The following is a 19,107-nucleotide window of genomic DNA, read 5'->3' on the forward strand; positions in this document are numbered from 1 at the left end:
AGTTTATCAAGTAAATACTTAAATACTAACATATAATAAGAGGTTATGGGCAATATATGTCCGATAGTATATTAGGGAAGTTTTTCAAAATATAATATAAGCACTGTGATTCACTTAGATTGAAGTTAGTTAACCTAAAAATTCAAATCAAAATCGGCCATTGCCGGCGTGCTCATTTTTTTTCCCAGCAATTTCAGCTTATTTTTTTGAAAAAAGTACTTAACAAAATGGCATCACAAATATCAATGGGTACTATTGAGAAACTAATTGGAAGAGAAAATTACCAAAGTTGGAAGTTTGCCGTAAAAACTACCTCGAACATGAAGAATTGTGGCAAGAGATTGAACCTGATCCAGCCTATGTATCTGATAGCAAGAAAAATACGAAAGCAAAATCGAAAATAATACTGTTGGTGGACCCAGTTAATTACGTCCATGTACAAGAGGCTACAACAGCGAAACAGGTTTGGACTAAATTAGAAAAAGTGTTTGATGACTCAGGGTTTAGCAGAAAAGTAGGTTTATAGAGAGATTTGATCACCACTAGCTTGGACAATTGCTCGAGTGTCGAAGAATATGTCAATAAGGTAATGTCAACAGCTCACAAGTTGAGAAATATCAATTTTGTAGTAGGTGACGAGTGGCTGGGTACGTTGCTGCTCCCTGGTCTCCCAGATTACTACAAGCCAATGATAATGGCTTTGGAGAGCTCCGGTGTGAATATTACTGCAGATTATGTAAAAACTAAGTTGTTACAAGAAGTTAAGGTATCATATTCGGCTGCTTACTATGCCAAGTCATATAATAAACAAAATATGTCAAAGCAAAAAAATCCTAATAACCAATTTCAGAGGAAAGGGCAACCCAAAGAACCACGGTGCTTTGTATGTAACAAGTATGGTCACATGAGTAGGATCGCATCGTAATAACATGTATATATTGAACAATGTTTCTGAAGCACCGGCATTGCTATCAACAGCAGATGAGCGAGATATGAATTTATGGCATCAAAGAATGGGCCATCTCAATTTCACAGACATACAGAAGGTAACTGATAGTGCAGACGGGGTTGCACAACTTGCTTAGAGGGAAAAATGAGTAGACAACCATTTAAAAATACTGGTACTAGGGCTTCAGAATTGCTCCAATTAATTCACTCAGATTTATGTGGCCCGATGGAGACAAGTTCTATTGGAGGTGCCAGATATTATGTTACGTTCATTGATGATTATAGTAGGAAAGTATCTGTCTATTTCATGAAGCGCAAGTCTGAAACTTTAGAAAAGTTTAAAGAATTTAAGAATTTAGTAGAAAATGAAACCAATAAGAAAATAAAGACGTTACGCAAAGATAATGGAAAAGAATATGTAAACAATGATTTTAAATTGTTTTTGTGTAAATCTGGTATCCAGCATCAAACAAGTAATCCATATACACCACAGCAAAACGGTATGGCAGAGCGCATGAATCGCACATTAGTAGAGAGAGCTAGATGCCTAATTTTGAATTCCAGATTACAAAAAATATTTTGGACTGAAGGGGTCTCAATAGCGGCATATATAACAAATCGTTCACCAACAAAAGCTTTGGACTACAAGACGCCATATGAATTGTGGATAGGTAAAAGACCAAACTTAAACAACATGAAAATATTTGGTTGTCACGCAATGGTTCATGTACCAAAAGAAAGCAGACGAAAATGGGACTCGAAAGCTACTAAGATGATAGTAGTGGGTTATTGCGAATATACTAAAGGCTACAGATTGTATGATGAGAGTAAAAAATAAATAAAAAAGAGTAGAGATGTTGTTTTCTTGGAATACACACCTAGGAATAATTGTGTAATTATGCCACTTACTTCTTTGCAAGAACAGGAAACAACAGCCAAACAAGAATCTGATACCGATACTTTAGTAAATGAAAGTTCAGAAGAGGAACAATTGTATGATACCAGCAGTGATATGTCATATTCAGAAAGAGATGATGACCCAGATTACACACCGGAAAGACATGATGACGATTCTATACCATTAAGAAATATAACTCTGAGGCCAAGGAATATCAAACCCAAACCTACTACTTATTTTTGTTATGAAGAGAAACCAACATGTTCATCAGCATTATTAAAGGAACCAGAGACTGTGGAAGATACTCTATCAAGCCCAAAAGCAAAAGAGTGGAAAGAAGCTATGGATAGCGAGTATGAATCGCTTCTTCAGAATAATACATGGACATTGGTAACTCTACCTGAAGACAAAAGAATAATCCCTTGCAAATGGGTTTACAAAATGAAAATAGATGCAAATGGTGAAGTTGTACGATACAAAGCAAGATTAGTAATAAAAGGATTCAGACAGAGGAAAGGAACTGAATATAATGAAATGTTTGCTCCAGTAGTACGGCACACTTCAATAAGACATTTGTTTGCACTAGCTGTAAAAGAAAATTTATATATAGATCAAATGGATTCAGTTACAGCATTTTTGCAGGGAGATATAGATTCTGAAATATATATGAATCAACCACCTGGCTATGAACACGGACAAGAAGTTTGCAGATTAAATAAGTCTATTTATGGCTTATAACAGGCGTGTCGACAATGGAATTTGAAACTTACTTCTGTTCTCAAACAGTTAGGATTGGAAAGTACGTCTGTTGATCCATGTATTTACTACAAAAATGATAATGAAAACATCATCTTTATATTGATCTATGTTGATGATTTATTATTTTTTTATAATAATGAAGAGAAAGGTAAAGAGATCAAGCTACAACTTAAAAGTAAATTTGAAATGAAATCACTTGGACCTGTCAAATATTTTATTGGCTGGAGGATAAGTCAAAACGCGGCCAGAGACCAAATTTATATTAATCAGACTGCTTATATAGAAAAAATGCTACAGAGATTCAATATGACAGATTGTAATCCAGTCCATTCGCCCTGTGATCTTAGTTCCAAATTGATCAGCACAGGAGATGAAAATAATATTATTAGTAATGCACCTTATCAAGAAGCTATTGGAAGTTTACTTTACTTATCACAAGGAACAAGACCAGATATTTGTTTTGTTGTAAACAAATTGAGTAGTTTCAACAACAAACCAGAAACACAACACTGGTTGGCAGTAAAAAGAGTGCTACGCTACTTAAAAGGAACTAAGGATTATAAATTAAAATTTTGCCAAGATAAAGATGAAAGAGGAGTGTTTGGCTACTGTGATTCAGATTGGGCTTCTGACATTAACAGCCGGAGATCATGCTCGGGCTACATTTTTTTGTTTCAGGGTGCTTCAGTCTCATGGTGTTCTAAACGACAGAACACAGTTGCCTTATCAACCATGGAGGCTGAATATATGGCACTAGCTACGGCCACACAAGAGGCTATGTGACTAAGGCATTTAGAGTCGAAACTAAATTGGAAGCTTATGAAGCTTGAAATGATAAATTGCAACACTGAACGCCATCTATAGTTAATATTTTGTACTTGTCAAAAACCTTTACTGTTGGCAACCTTACTCTGTAATCTACTATTGTCATTTTATTTTTTACAATATAATATATTCCGTCGATTTGCTCAGTTCGTGTTTTTATTTTAATTTCCTAGTTTATCAAGTAAATACTTAAATACTAACATATAATAAGAGGTTATGGGCAATATATGTCCGATAGTATATTAGGGAAGTTTTTCAAAATATAATATAAGCACTGTGATTCACTTAGATTGAAGTTAGTTAACCTAAAAATTCAAATCAAAATCGGCCATTGCCGGCGTGCTCATTTTTTTCCCCAGCAATTTCAGCTTATTTTTTTGAGAAAAGTACTTAATAAAATGGCATCACAAATATCAATGGGTACTATTGAGAAACTAATTGGAAGAGAAAATTACCAAAGTTGGAAGTTTGCCGTAAAAACTACCTCGAACATGAAGAATTGTGGCAAGAGATTGAACCTGATCCAGCCTATGTATCTGATAGCAAGAAAAATACGAAAGCAAAATCGAAAATAATACTGTTGGTGGACCCAGTTAATTACGTCCATGTACAAGAGGCTACAACAGCGAAACAGGTTTGGACTAAATTAGAAAAAGTGTTTGATGACTCAGGGTTTAGCAGAAAAGTAGGTTTATAGAGAGATTTGATCACCACTAGCTTGGACAATTGCTCGAGTGTCGAAGAATATGTCAATAAGGTAATGTCAACAGCTCACAAGTTGAGAAATATCAATTTTGTAGTAGGTGACGAGTGGCTGGGTACGTTGCTGCTTGCTGGTCTCCCAGATTACTACAAGCCAATGATAATGGCTTTGGAGAGCTCCGGTGTGAATATTACTGCAGATTATGTAAAAACTAAGTTGTTACAAGAAGTTAAGGTATCATATTCGGCTGCTTACTATGCCAAGTCATATAATAAACAAAATATGTCAAAGCAAAAAAATCCTAATAACCAATTTCAGAGGAAAGGGCAACCCAAAGAACCACGGTGCTTTGTATGTAACAAGTATGGTCACATGAGTAGGATCGCATCGTAATAACATGTATATATTGAACAATGTTTCTGAAGCACCGGCATTGCTATCAACAGCAGATGAGCGAGATATGAATTTATGGCATCAAAGAATGGGCCATCTCAATTTCACAGACATACAGAAGGTAACTGATAGTGCAGACGGGGTTGCACAACTTGCTTAGAGGGAAAAATGAGTAGACAACCATTTAAAAATACTGGTACTAGGGCTTCAGAATTGCTCCAATTAATTCACTCAGATTTATGTGGCCCGATGGAGACAAGTTCTATTGGAGGTGCCAGATATTATGTTACGTTCATTGATGATTATAGTAGGAAAGTATCTGTCTATTTCATGAAGCGCAAGTCTGAAACTTTAGAAAAGTTTAAAGAATTTAAGAATTTAGTAGAAAATGAAACCAATAAGAAAATAAAGACGTTACGCAAAGATAATGGAAAAGAATATGTAAACAATGATTTTAAATTGTTTTTGTGTAAATCTGGTATCCAGCATCAAACAAGTAATCCATATACACCACAGCAAAACGGTATGGCAGAGCGCATGAATCGCACATTAGTAGAGAGAGCTAGATGCCTAATTTTGAATTCCAGATTACAAAAAATATTTTGGACTGAAGGGGTCTCAATAGCGGCATATATAACAAATCGTTCACCAACAAAAGCTTTGGACTACAAGACGCCATATGAATTGTGGATAGGTAAAAGACCAAACTTAAACAACATGAAAATATTTGGTTGTCACGCAATGGTTCATGTACCAAAAGAAAGCAGACGAAAATGGGACTCGAAAGCTACTAAGATGATAGTAGTGGGTTATTGCGAATATACTAAAGGCTACAGATTGTATGATGAGAGTAAAAAATAAATAAAAAAGAGTAGAGATGTTGTTTTCTTGGAATACACACCTAGGAATAATTGTGTAATTATGCCACTTACTTCTTTGCAAGAACAGGAAACAACAGCCAAACAAGAATCTGATACCGATACTTTAGTAAATGAAAGTTCAGAAGAGGAACAATTGTATGATACCAGCAGTGATATGTCATATTCAGAAAGAGATGATGACCCAGATTACACACCGGAAAGACATGATGACGATTCTATACCATTAAGAAATATAACTCTGAGGCCAAGGAATATCAAACCCAAACCTACTACTTATTTTTGTTATGAAGAGAAACCAACATGTTCATCAGCATTATTAAAGGAACCAGAGACTGTGGAAGATACTCTATCAAGCCCAAAAGCAAAAGAGTGGAAAGAAGCTATGGATAGCGAGTATGAATCGCTTCTTCAGAATAATACATGGACATTGGTAACTCTACCTGAAGACAAAAGAATAATCCCTTGCAAATGGGTTTACAAAATGAAAATAGATGCAAATGGTGAAGTTGTACGATACAAAGCAAGATTAGTAATAAAAGGATTCAGACAGAGGAAAGGAACTGAATATAATGAAATGTTTGCTCCAGTAGTACGGCACACTTCAATAAGACATTTGTTTGCACTAGCTGTAAAAGAAAATTTATATATAGATCAAATGGATTCAGTTACAGCATTTTTGCAGGGAGATATAGATTCTGAAATATATATGAATCAACCACCTGGCTATGAACACGGACAAGAAGTTTGCAGATTAAATAAGTCTATTTATGGCTTATAACAGGCGTGTCGACAATGGAATTTGAAACTTACTTCTGTTCTCAAACAGTTAGGATTGGAAAGTACGTCTGTTGATCCATGTATTTACTACAAAAATGATAATGAAAACATCATCTTTATATTGATCTATGTTGATGATTTATTATTTTTTTATAATAATGAAGAGAAAGGTAAAGAGATCAAGCTACAACTTAAAAGTAAATTTGAAATGAAATCACTTGGACCTGTCAAATATTTTATTGGCTGGAGGATAAGTCAAAACGCGGCCAGAGACCAAATTTATATTAATCAGACTGCTTATATAGAAAAAATGCTACAGAGATTCAATATGACAGATTGTAATCCAGTCCATTCGCCCTGTGATCTTAGTTCCAAATTGATCAGCACAGGAGATGAAAATAATATTATTAGTAATGCACCTTATCAAGAAGCTATTGGAAGTTTACTTTACTTATCACAAGGAACAAGACCAGATATTTGTTTTGTTGTAAACAAATTGAGTAGTTTCAACAACAAACCAGAAACACAACACTGGTTGGCAGTAAAAAGAGTGCTACGCTACTTAAAAGGAACTAAGGATTATAAATTAAAATTTTGCCAAGATAAAGATGAAAGAGGAGTGTTTGGCTACTGTGATTCAGATTGGGCTTCTGACATTAACAGCCGGAGATCATGCTCGGGCTACATTTTTTTGTTTCAGGGTGCTTCAGTCTCATGGTGTTCTAAACGACAGAACACAGTTGCCTTATCAACCATGGAGGCTGAATATATGGCACTAGCTACGGCCACACAAGAGGCTATGTGACTAAGGCATTTAGAGTCGAAACTAAATTGGAAGCTTATGAAGCTTGAAATGATAAATTGCAACACTGAACGCCATCTATAGTTAATATTTTGTACTTGTCAAAAACCTTTACTGTTGGCAACCTTACTCTGTAATCTACTATTGTCATTTTATTTTTTACAATATAATATATTCCGTCGATTTGCTCAGTTCGTGTTTTTATTTTAATTTCCTAGTTTATCAAGTAAATACTTAAATACTAACATATAATAAGAGGTTATGGGCAATATATGTCCGATAGTATATTAGGGAAGTTTTTCAAAATATAATATAAGCACTGTGATTCACTTAGATTGAAGTTAGTTAACCTAAAAATTCAAATCAAAATCGGCCATTGCCGGCGTGCTCATTTTTTTCCCCAGCAATTTCAGCTTATTTTTTTGAGAAAAGTACTTAATAAAATGGCATCACAAATATCAATGGGTACTATTGAGAAACTAATTGGAAGAGAAAATTACCAAAGTTGGAAGTTTGCCGTAAAAACTACCTCGAACATGAAGAATTGTGGCAAGAGATTGAACCTGATCCAGCCTATGTATCTGATAGCAAGAAAAATACGAAAGCAAAATCGAAAATAATACTGTTGGTGGACCCAGTTAATTACGTCCATGTACAAGAGGCTACAACAGCGAAACAGGTTTGGACTAAATTAGAAAAAGTGTTTGATGACTCAGGGTTTAGCAGAAAAGTAGGTTTATAGAGAGATTTGATCACCACTAGCTTGGACAATTGCTCGAGTGTCGAAGAATATGTCAATAAGGTAATGTCAACAGCTCACAAGTTGAGAAATATCAATTTTGTAGTAGGTGACGAGTGGCTGGGTACGTTGCTGCTTGCTGGTCTCCCAGATTACTACAAGCCAATGATAATGGCTTTGGAGAGCTCCGGTGTGAATATTACTGCAGATTATGTAAAAACTAAGTTGTTACAAGAAGTTAAGGTATCATATTCGGCTGCTTACTATGCCAAGTCATATAATAAACAAAATATGTCAAAGCAAAAAAATCCTAATAACCAATTTCAGAGGAAAGGGCAACCCAAAGAACCACGGTGCTTTGTATGTAACAAGTATGGTCACATGAGTAGGATCGCATCGTAATAACATGTATATATTGAACAATGTTTCTGAAGCACCGGCATTGCTGTCAACAGCAGATGAGCGAGATATGAATTTATGGCATCAAAGAATGGGCCATCTCAATTTCACAGACATACAGAAGGTAACTGATAGTGCAGACGGGGTTGCACAACTTGCTTAGAGGGAAAAATGAGTAGACAACCATTTAAAAATACTGGTACTAGGGCTTCAGAATTGCTCCAATTAATTCACTCAGATTTATGTGGCTCGATGGAGACAAGTTCTATTGGAGGTGCCAGATATTATGTTACGTTCATTGATGATTATAGTAGGAAAGTATCTGTCTATTTCATGAAGAGCAAGTCTGAAACTTTAGAAAAGTTTAAAGAATTTAAGAATTTAGTAGAAAATGAAACCAATAAGAAAATAAAGACGTTACGCAAAGATAATGGAAAAGAATATGTAAACAATGATTTTAAATTGTTTTTGTGTAAATCTGGTATCCAGCATCAAACAAGTAATCCATATACACCACAGCAAAACGGCATGGCAGAGCGTATGAATCGCACATTAGTAGAGAGAGCTAGATGCCTAATTTTGAATTCCAGATTACATAAAATATTTTGGACTGAAGGGGTCTCAATAGCGGCATATATAACAAATCGTTCACCAACAAAAGCTTTGGACTACAAGACGCCATATGAATTGTGGATAGGTAAAAGACCAAACTTAAACAACATGAAAATATTTGGTTGTCACGCAATGGTTCATGTACCAAAAGAAAGCAGACGAAAATGGGACTCGAAAGCTACTAAGATGATATTAGTGGGTTATTGCGAATATACTAAAGGCTACAGATTGTATGATGAGAGTAAAAAACAAATAAAAAAGAGTAGAGATGTTGTTTTCTTGGAATACACAGCTAGGAATAATTGTGTAATTATGCCACTTACTTCTTTGCAAGAACAGGAAACAACAGCCAAACAAGAATCTGATACCGATACTTTAGTAAATGAAAGTTCAGAAGAGGAACAATTGTATGATACCAGCAGTGATATGTCATATTCAGAAAGAGATGATGACCCAGATTACACACCGGAAAGACATGATGACGATTCTATACCATTAAGAAATATAACTCTGAGGCCAAGGAATATCAAACCCAAACCTACTACTTATTTTTGTTATGAAGAGAAACCAACATGTTCATCAGCATTATTAAAGGAACCAGAGACTGTGGAAGATACTCTATCAAGCCCAAAAGCAAAAGAGTGGAAAGAAGCTATGGATAGCGAGTATGAATCGCTTCTTCAGAATAATACATGGACATTGGTAACTCTACCTGAAGACAAAAGAATAATCCCTTGCAAATGGGTTTACAAAATGAAAATAGATGCAAATGGTGAAGTTGTACGATACAAAGCAAAATTAATAATAAAAGGATTCAGACAGAGGAAAGGAACTGAATATAATGAAATGTTTGCTCCAGTAGTACGGTACACTTCAATAAGATATTTGTTTGCACTAGCTGTAAAAGAAAATTTATATATAGATCAAATGGATTCAGTTACAGCATTTTTGCAGGGAGATATAGATTCTGAAATATATATGAATCAACCACCTGGCTATGAACACGGACAAGAAGTTTGCAGATTAAATAAGTCTATTTATGGCTTATAACAGGCGTGTCGACAATGGAATTTGAAACTTACTTCTGTTCTCAAACAGTTAGGATTGGAAAGTACGTCTGTTGATCCATGTATTTACTACATAAATGATAATGAAAACATCATCTTTATATTGATCTATGTTGATGATTTATTAATTTTTTATAATAATGAAGAGAAAGGTAAAGAGATCAAGCTACAACTTAAAAGTAAATTTGAAATGAAATCACTTGGACCTGTCAATTATTTTATTGGCTGGAGGATAAGTCAAAACGCGGCCAGAGACCAAATTTATATTGATCAGACTGCTTATATAGAAAAAATGCTACACAGATTCAATATGACAGATTGTAATCCAGTCCATTCGCCCTGTGATCTTAGTTCCAAATTGATCAGCACAGGAGATGAAAATAATATTATTAGTAATGCACCTTATCAAGAAGCTATTGGAAGTTTACTTTACTTATCACAAGGAACAAGACCAGATATTTGTTTTGTTGTAAACAAATTGAGTAGTTTCAACAACAAACCAGAAACACAACACTGGTTGGCAGTAAAAAGAGTGCTACGCTACTTAAAAGGAACTAAGGATTATAAATTAAAATTTTGCCAAGATAAAGATGAAAGAGGAGTGTTTGGCTACTGTGATTCAGATTGGGCTTCTGACATTAACAGCCGGAGATCATGCTCGGGCTACATTTTTTTGTTTCAGGGTGCTTCAGTCTCATGGTGTTCTAAACGACAGAACACAGTTGCCTTATCAACCATGGAGGCTGAATATATGGCACTAGCTACGGCCACACAAGAGGCTATGTGGCTAAGGCATTTAGAGTCGAAACTAAATTGGAAGCTAATGAAGCTTGAAATGATAAATTGCAACACTGAACGCCATCTATAGTTAATATTTTGTACTTGTCAAAAACCTTTACTGTTGGCAACCTTACTCTGTAATCTACTATTGTCATTTTATTTTTTACAATATAATATATTCCGTCGATTTGCTCAGTTCGTGTCTTTATTTTAATTTCCTAGTTTATCAAGTAAATACTTAAATACTAACATATAATAAGAGGTTATGGGCAATATATGTCCGATAGTATATTAGGGAAGTTTTTCAAAATATAATATAAGCACTGTGATTCACTTAGATTGAAGTTAGTTAACCTAAAAATTCAAATCAAAATCGGCCATTGCCGGCGTGCTCATTTTTTTTCCCAGCAATTTCAGCTTATTTTTTTGAGAAAAGTACTTAATAAAATGGCATCACAAATATCAATGGGTACTATTGAGAAACTAATCGGAAGAGAAAATTACCAAAGTTGGAAGTTTGCCGTAAAAACTACCTCGAACATGAAGAATTGTCGCAAGAGATTGAACCTGATCCAGCCTATGTATCTGATAGCAAGAAAAATACGAAAGCAAAATCGAAAATAATACTGTTGGTGGACCCAGTTAATTACGTCCATGTACAAGAGGATACAACAGCGAAACAGGTTTGGACTAAATTAGAAAAAGTGTTAGATGACTCAGGGTTTAGCAGAAAAGTAGGTTTATAGAGAGATTTGATCACCACTAGCTTGGACAATTGCTCGAGTGTCGAAGAATATGTCAATAAGGTAATGTCAACAGCTCACAAGTTGAGAAATATCAATTTTGTAGTAGGTGACGAGTGGCTGGGTACGTTGCTGCTCCCTGGTCTCCCAGATTACTACAAGCCAATGATAATGGCTTTGGAGAGCTTCGGTGTGAATATTACTGCAGATTATGTAAAAACTAAGTTGTTACAAGAAGTTAAGGTATCATATTCAGCTGCTTACTATGCCAAGTCATATAATAAACAAAATATGTCAAAGCAAAAAAATCCTAATAACCAATTTCAGAGGAAAGGGCAACCCAAAGAACCACGGTGCTTTGTATGTAACAAGTATGGTCACATGAGTAGGATCGCATCGTAATAACATGTATATATTGAACAATGTTTCTGAAGCACCGGCATTGCTATCAACAGCAGATGAGCGAGATAAGAATTTATGGCATCAAAGAATGGGCCATCTCAATTTCACAGACATACAGAAGGTAACTGATAGTGCAGACGGGGTTGCACAACTTGCTTAGAGGGAAAAATGAGTAGACAACCATTTAAAAATACTGGTACTAGGGCTTCAGAATTGCTCCAATTAATGCACTCAGATTTATGTGGCTCGATGGAGACAAGTTCTATTGGAGGTGCCAGATATTATGTTACGTTCATTGATGATTATAGTAGGAAAGTATCTGTCTATTTCATGAAGAGCAAGTCTGAAACTTTAGAAAAGTTTAAAGAATTTAAGAATTTAGTAGAAAATGAAACCAATAAGAAAATAAAGACGTTACGCAAAGATAATGGAAAAGAATATGTAAACAATGATTTTAAATTGTTTTTGTGTAAATCTGGTATCCAGCATCAAACAAGTAATCCATATACACCACAGCAAAACGGTATGGCAGAGCGTATGAATCGCACATTAGTAGAGAGAGCAAGATGCCTAATTTTGAATTCCAGATTACAAAAAATATTTTGGACTGAAGGGGTCTCAATAGCGGCATATATAACAAATCGTTCACCAACAAAAGCTTTGGACTACAAGACGCCATATGAATTGTGGATAGGTAAAAGACCAAACTTAAACAACATGAAAATATTTGGTTGTCACGCAATGGTTCATGTACCAAAAGAAAGCAGACGAAAATGGGACTCGAAAGCTACTAAGATGATATTAGTGGGTTATTGCGAATATACTAAAGGCTACAGATTGTATGATGAGAGTAAAAAATAAATAAAAAAGAGTAGAGATGTTGTTTTCTTGGAATACACACCTAGGAATAATTGTGTAATTATGCCACTTACTTCTTTGCAAGAACAGGAAACAACAGCCAAACAAGAATCTGATACCGATACTTTAGTAAATGAAAGTTCAGAAGAGGAACAATTGTATGATACCAGCAGTGATATGTCATATTCAGAAAGAGATGATGACCCAGATTACACACCGGAAAGACATGATGACGATTCTATACCATTAAGAAATATAACTCTGAGGCCAAGGAATATCAAACCCAAACCTACTACTTATTTTTGTTATGAAGAGAAACCAACATGTTCATCAGCATTATTAAAGGAACCAGAGACTGTGGAAGATACTCTATCAAGCCCAAAAGCAAAAGAGTGGAAAGAAGCTATGGATAGCGAGTATGAATCGCTTCTTCAGAATAATACATGGACATTGGTAACTCTACCTGAAGACAAAAGAATAATCCCTTGCAAATGGGTTTACAAAATGAAAATAGATGCAAATGGTGAAGTTGTACGATACAAAGCAAGATTAGTAATAAAAGGATTCAGACAGAGGAAAAGAACTGAATATAATGAAATGTTTGTTTCAGTAGTACGGCACACTTCAATAAGACATTTGTTTGCACTAGCTGTAAAAGAAAATTTATATATAGATCAAATGGATTCAGTTACAGCATTTTTGCAGGGAGATATAGATTCTGAAATATATATGAATCAACCACCTGGCTGTGAACACGGACAAGAAGTTTGCAGATTAAATAAGTCTATTTATGGCTTATAACAGGCGTGTCGACAATGGAATTTGAAACTTACTTCTGTTCTCAAACAGTTAGGATTGGAAAGTACGTCTGTTGATCCATGTATTTACTACAAAAATGATAATGAAAACATCATCTTTATATTGATCTATGTTGATGATTTATTATTTTTTTATAATAATGAAGAGAAAGGTAGAGAGATCAAGCTACAACTTAAAAGTAAATTTGAAATGAAATCACTTGGACCTGTCAATTATTTTATTGGCTGGAGGATAAGTCAAAACGCGGCCAGAGACCAAATTTATATTGATCAGACTGCTTATATAGAAAAAATGCTACAGAGATTCAATATGACAGATTGTAATCTAGTCCATTCGCCCTGTGATCTTAGTTCCAAATTGATCAGCACAGGAGATGAAAATAATATTATTAGTAATGCACCTTATCAAGAAGCTATTGGAAGTTTACTTTACTTATCACAAGGAACAAGACCAGATATTTGTTTTGTTGTAAACAAATTGAGTAGTTTCAACAACAAACCAGAAACACAACACTGGTTGGCAGTAAAAAGAGTGCTACGCTACTTAAAAGGAACTAAGGATTATAAATTAAAATTTTGCCAAGATAAAGATGAAAGAGGAGTGTTTGGCTACTGTGATTCAGATTGGGCTTCTGACATTAACAGCCGGAGATCATGCTCGGGCTACATTTTTTTGTTTCAGGGTGCTTCAGTCTCATGGTGTTCTAAACGACAGAACACAGTTGCCTTATCAACCATGGAGGCTGAATATATGGCACTAGCTACGGCCACACAAGAGGCTATGTGACTAAGTCATTTAGAGTCGAAACTAAATTGGAAGCTTATGAAGCTTGAAATGATAAATTGCAACACTGAACGCCATCTATAGTTAATATTTTGTACTTGTCAAAAACCTTTACTGTTGGCAACCTTACTCTGTAATCTACTATTGTCATTTTATTTTTTACAATATAATATATTCCGTCGATTTGCTCAGTTCGTGTTTTTATTTTAATTTCCTAGTTTATCAAGTAAATACTTAAATACTAACATATAATAAGAGGTTATGGGCAATATATGTCCGATAGTATATTAGGGAAGTTTTTCAAAATATAATATAAGCACTGTGATTCACTTAGATTGAAGTTAGTTAACCTAAAAATTCAAATCAAAATCGGCCATTGCCGGCGTGCTCATTTTTTTTCCCAGCAATTTCAGCTTATTTTTTTGAGAAAAGTACTTAATAAAATGGCATCACAAATATCAATGGGTACTATTGAGAAACTAATTGGAAGAGAAAATTACCAAAGTTGGAAGTTTGCCGTAAAAACTACCTCGAACATGAAGAATTGTGGCAAGAGATTGAACCTGATCCAGCCTATGTATATGATAGCAAGAAAAATACGAAAGCAAAATCGAAAATAATACTGTTGGTGGACCCAGTTAATTACGTCCATGTACAAGAGGATACAACAGCGAAACAGGTTTGGACTAAATTAGAAAAAGTGTTAGATGACTCAGGGTTTAGCAGAAAAGTAGGTTTATAGAGAGATTTGATCACCACTAGCTTGGACAATTGCTCGAGTGTCGAAGAATATGTCAATAAGGTAATGTCAACAGCTCACAAGTTGAGAAATATCAATTTTGTAGTAGGTGACGAGTGGCTGGGTACGTTGCTGCTCCCTGGTCTCCCAGATTACTACAAGCCAATGATAATGGCTTTGGAGAGCTCCGGTGTGAATATTACTGCAGATTATGTAAAAACTAAGTTGTTACAAGAAGTTAAGGTATCATATTCAGCTGCTTACTATGCCAAGTCATATAATAAACAAAATATGTCAAAGCAAAAAAATCCTAATAACCAATTTCAGAGGAAAGGGCAACCCAAAGAACCACGGTGCTTTGTATGTAACAAGTATGGTCACATGAGTAGGATCGCATCGTATTAACATGTATATATTGAACAATGTTTCTGAAGCACCGGCATTGCTATCAACAGCAGATGAGCGAGATATGAATTTATGGCATCAAAGAATGGGCCATCTCAATTTCACAGACATACAGAAGGTAACTGATAGTGCAGACGGGGTTGCACAACTTGCTTAGAGGGAAAAATGAGTAGACAACCATTTAAAAATACTGGTACTAGGGCTTCAGAATTGCTCCAAATAATTCACTCAGATTTATGTGGCCCGATGGAGACAAGTTCTATTGGAGGTGCCAGATATTATGTTACGTTCATTGATGATTATAGTAGGAAAGTATCTGTCTATTTCATGAAGAGCAAGTCTGAAACTTTAGAAAAGTTTAAAGAATTTAAGAATTTAGTAGAAAATGAAACCAATAAGAAAATAAAGACGTTACGCAAAGATAATGGAAAAGAATATGTAAACAATGATTTTAAATTGTTTTTGTGTAAATCTGGTATCCAGCATCAAACAAGTAATCCATATACACCACAGCAAAACGGTATGGCAGAGCGTATGAATCGCACATTAGTAGAGAGAGCTAGATGCCTAATTTTGAATTCCAGATTACAAAAAATATTTTGGACTGAAGGGGTCTCAATAGCGGCATATATAACAAATCGTTCACCAACAAAAGCTTTGGACTACAAGACGCCATATGAATTGTGGATAGGTAAAAGACCAAACTTAAAGAACATGAAAATATTTGGTTGTCACGCAATGGTTCATGTACCAAAAGAAAGCAGACGAAAATGGGACTCGAAAGCTACTAAGATGATATTAGTGGGTTATTGCGAATATACTAAAGGCTACAGATTGTATGATGAGAGTAAAAAACAAATAAAAAAGAGTAGAGATGTTGTTTTCTTGGAATACACAGCTAGGAATAATTGTGTAATTATGCCACTTACTTCTTTGCAAGAACAGGAAACAACAGCCAAACAAGAATCTGATACCGATACTTTAGTAAATGAAAGTTCAGAAGAGGAACAATTGTATGATACCAGCAGTGATATGTCATATTCAGAAAGAGATGATGACCCAGATTACACACCGGAAAGACATGATGACGATTCTATACCATTAAGAAATATAACTCTGAGGCCAAGGAATATCAAACCCAAACCTACTACTTATTTTTGTTATGAAGAGAAACCAACATGTTCATCAGCATTATTAAAGGAACCAGAGACTGTGGAAGATACTCTATCAAGCCCAAAAGCAAAAGAGTGGAAAGAAGCTATGGATAGCGAGTATGAATCGCTTCTTCAGAATAATACATGGACATTGGTAACTCTACCTGAAGACAAAAGAATAATCCCTTGCAAATGGGTTTACAAAATGAAAATAGATGCAAATGGTGAAGTTGTACGATACAAAGCAAGATTAGTAATAAAAGGATTCAGACAGAGGAAAAGAACTGAATATAATGAAATGTTTGTTTCAGTAGTACGGCACACTTCAATAAGACATTTGTTTGCACTAGCTGTAAAAGAAAATTTATATATAGATCAAATGGATTCAGTTACAGCATTTTTGCAGGGAGATATAGATTCTGAAATATATATGAATCAACCACCTGGCTGTGAACACGGACAAGAAGTTTGCAGATTAAATAAGTCTATTTATGGCTTATAACAGGCGTGTCGACAATGGAATTTGAAACTTACTTCTGTTCTCAAACAGTTAGGATTGGAAAGTACGTCTGTTGATCCATGTATTTACTACAAAAATGATAATGAAAACATCATCTTTATATTGATCTATGTTGATGATTTATTATTTTTTTATAATAATGAAGAGAAAGGTAGAGAGATCAAGCTACAACTTAAAAGTAAATTTGAAATGAAATCACTTGGACCTGTCAATTATTTTATTGGCTGGAGGATAAGTCAAAACGCGGCCAGAGACCAAATTTATATTGATCAGACTGCTTATATAGAAAAAATGCTACAGAGATTCAATATGACAGATTGTAATCTAGTCCATTCGCCCTGTGATCTTAGTTCCAAATTGATCAGCACAGGAGATGAAAATAATATTATTAGTAATGCACCTTATCAAGAAGCTATTGGAAGTTTACTTTACTTATCACAAGGAACAAGACCAGATATTTGTTTTGTTGTAAACAAATTGAGTAGTTTCAACAACAAACCAGAAACACAACACTGGTTGGCAGTAAAAAGAGTGCTACGCTACTTAAAAGGAACTAAGGATTATAAATTAAAATTTTGCCAAGATAAAGATGAAAGAGGAGTGTTTGGCTACTGTGATTCAGATTGGGCTTCTGACATTAACAGCCGGAGATCATGCTCGGGCTACATTTTTTTGTTTCAGGGTGCTTCAGTCTCATGGTGTTCTAAACGACAGAACACAGTTGCCTTATCAACCATGGAGGCTGAATATATGGCACTAGCTACGGCCACACAAGAGGCTATGTGACTAAGGCATTTAGAGTCGAAACTAAATTGGAAGCTTATGAAGCTTGAAATGATAAATTGCAACACTGAACGCCATCTATAGTTAATATTTTGTACTTGTCAAAAACCTTTACTGTTGGCAACCTTACTCTGTAATCTACTATTGTTATTTTATTTTTTACAATATAATATATTCCGTCGATTTGCTCAGTTCGTGTTTTTATTTTAATTTCCTAGTTTATCAAGTAAATACTTAAATACTAACATATACTAAGAGGTTATGGGCAATATATGTCCGATAGTATATTAGGGAAGTTTTTCAAAATATAATATAAGCACTGTGATTCACTTAGATTGAAGTTAGTTAACCTAAAAATTCAAATCAAAATCGGCCATTGCCGGCGTGCTCATTTTTTTTCCCAGCAATTTCAGCTTATTTTTTTGAGAAAAGTACTTAATAAAATGGCATCACAAATATCAATGGGTACTATTGAGAAACTAATTGGAAGAGAAAATTACCAAAGTTGGAAGTTTGCCGTAAAAACTACCTCGAACATGAAGAATTGTGGCAAGAGATTGAACCTGATCCAGCCTATGTATCTGATAGCAAGAAAAATACGAAAGCAAAATCGAAAATAATACTGTTGGTGGACCCAGTTAATTACGTCCATGTACAAGAGGATACAACAGCGAAACAGGTTTGGACTAAATTAGAAAAAGTGTTAGATGACTCAGGGTTTAGCAGAAAAGTAGGTTTATAGAGAGATTTGATCACCACTAGCTTGGACAATTGCTCGAGTGTCGAAGAATATGTCAATAAGGTAATGTCAACAGCTCACAAGTTGAGAAATATCAATTTTGTAGTAGGTGACGAGTGGCTGGGTACGTTGCTGCTCCCTGGTCTCCCAGATTACTACAAGCCAATGATAATGGCTTTGGAGAGCTCCGGTGTGAATATTACTGCAGATTATGTAAAAACTAAGTTGTTACAAGAAGTTAAGGTATCATATTCAGCTGCTTACTATGCCAAGTCATATAATAAACAAAATATGTCAAAGCAAAAAAATCCTAATAACCAATTTCAGAGGAAAGGGCAACCCAAAGAACCACGGTGCTTTGTATGTAACAAGTATGGTCACATGAGTAGGATCGCATCGTATTAACATGTATATATTGAACAATGTTTCTGAAGCACCGGCATTGCTATCAACAGCAGATGAGCGAGATATGAATTTATGGCATCAAAGAATGGGCCATCTCAATTTCACAGACATACAGAAGGTAACTGATAGTGCAGACGGGGTTGCACAACTTGCTTAGAGGGAAAAATGAGTAGA

The 19,107-nt window shown here is 35.0% G+C and overlaps 1 protein-coding gene across 1 annotated transcript in view; it reads left to right on the forward strand.

Annotated features, from left to right (window-relative positions):
* Positions 1 to 694: 694 nt before the first annotated feature.
* Positions 695 to 19,107, forward strand: part of LOC138856040 (myb-like protein X) — a 40,585-nt gene continuing 22,172 nt past the window's right edge. Inside the window, exons 1-6 of the mRNA XM_070106486.1 lie at positions 695 to 766; positions 1,874 to 2,236; positions 5,475 to 5,837; positions 9,076 to 9,438; positions 12,677 to 13,039; positions 16,278 to 16,640. Of these exons, the coding sequence (XP_069962587.1) occupies positions 695 to 766; positions 1,874 to 2,236; positions 5,475 to 5,837; positions 9,076 to 9,438; positions 12,677 to 13,039; positions 16,278 to 16,640 (1,887 nt within the window). The remainder of the gene's footprint in view (positions 767 to 1,873; positions 2,237 to 5,474; positions 5,838 to 9,075; positions 9,439 to 12,676; positions 13,040 to 16,277; positions 16,641 to 19,107) is intronic.

The sequence above is a fragment of the Bactrocera oleae genome, chromosome 3 (assembly GCF_042242935.1).
Source record: "Bactrocera oleae isolate idBacOlea1 chromosome 3, idBacOlea1, whole genome shotgun sequence".
Classification (NCBI taxonomy): Eukaryota; Metazoa; Arthropoda; class Insecta; order Diptera; family Tephritidae; genus Bactrocera; species Bactrocera oleae.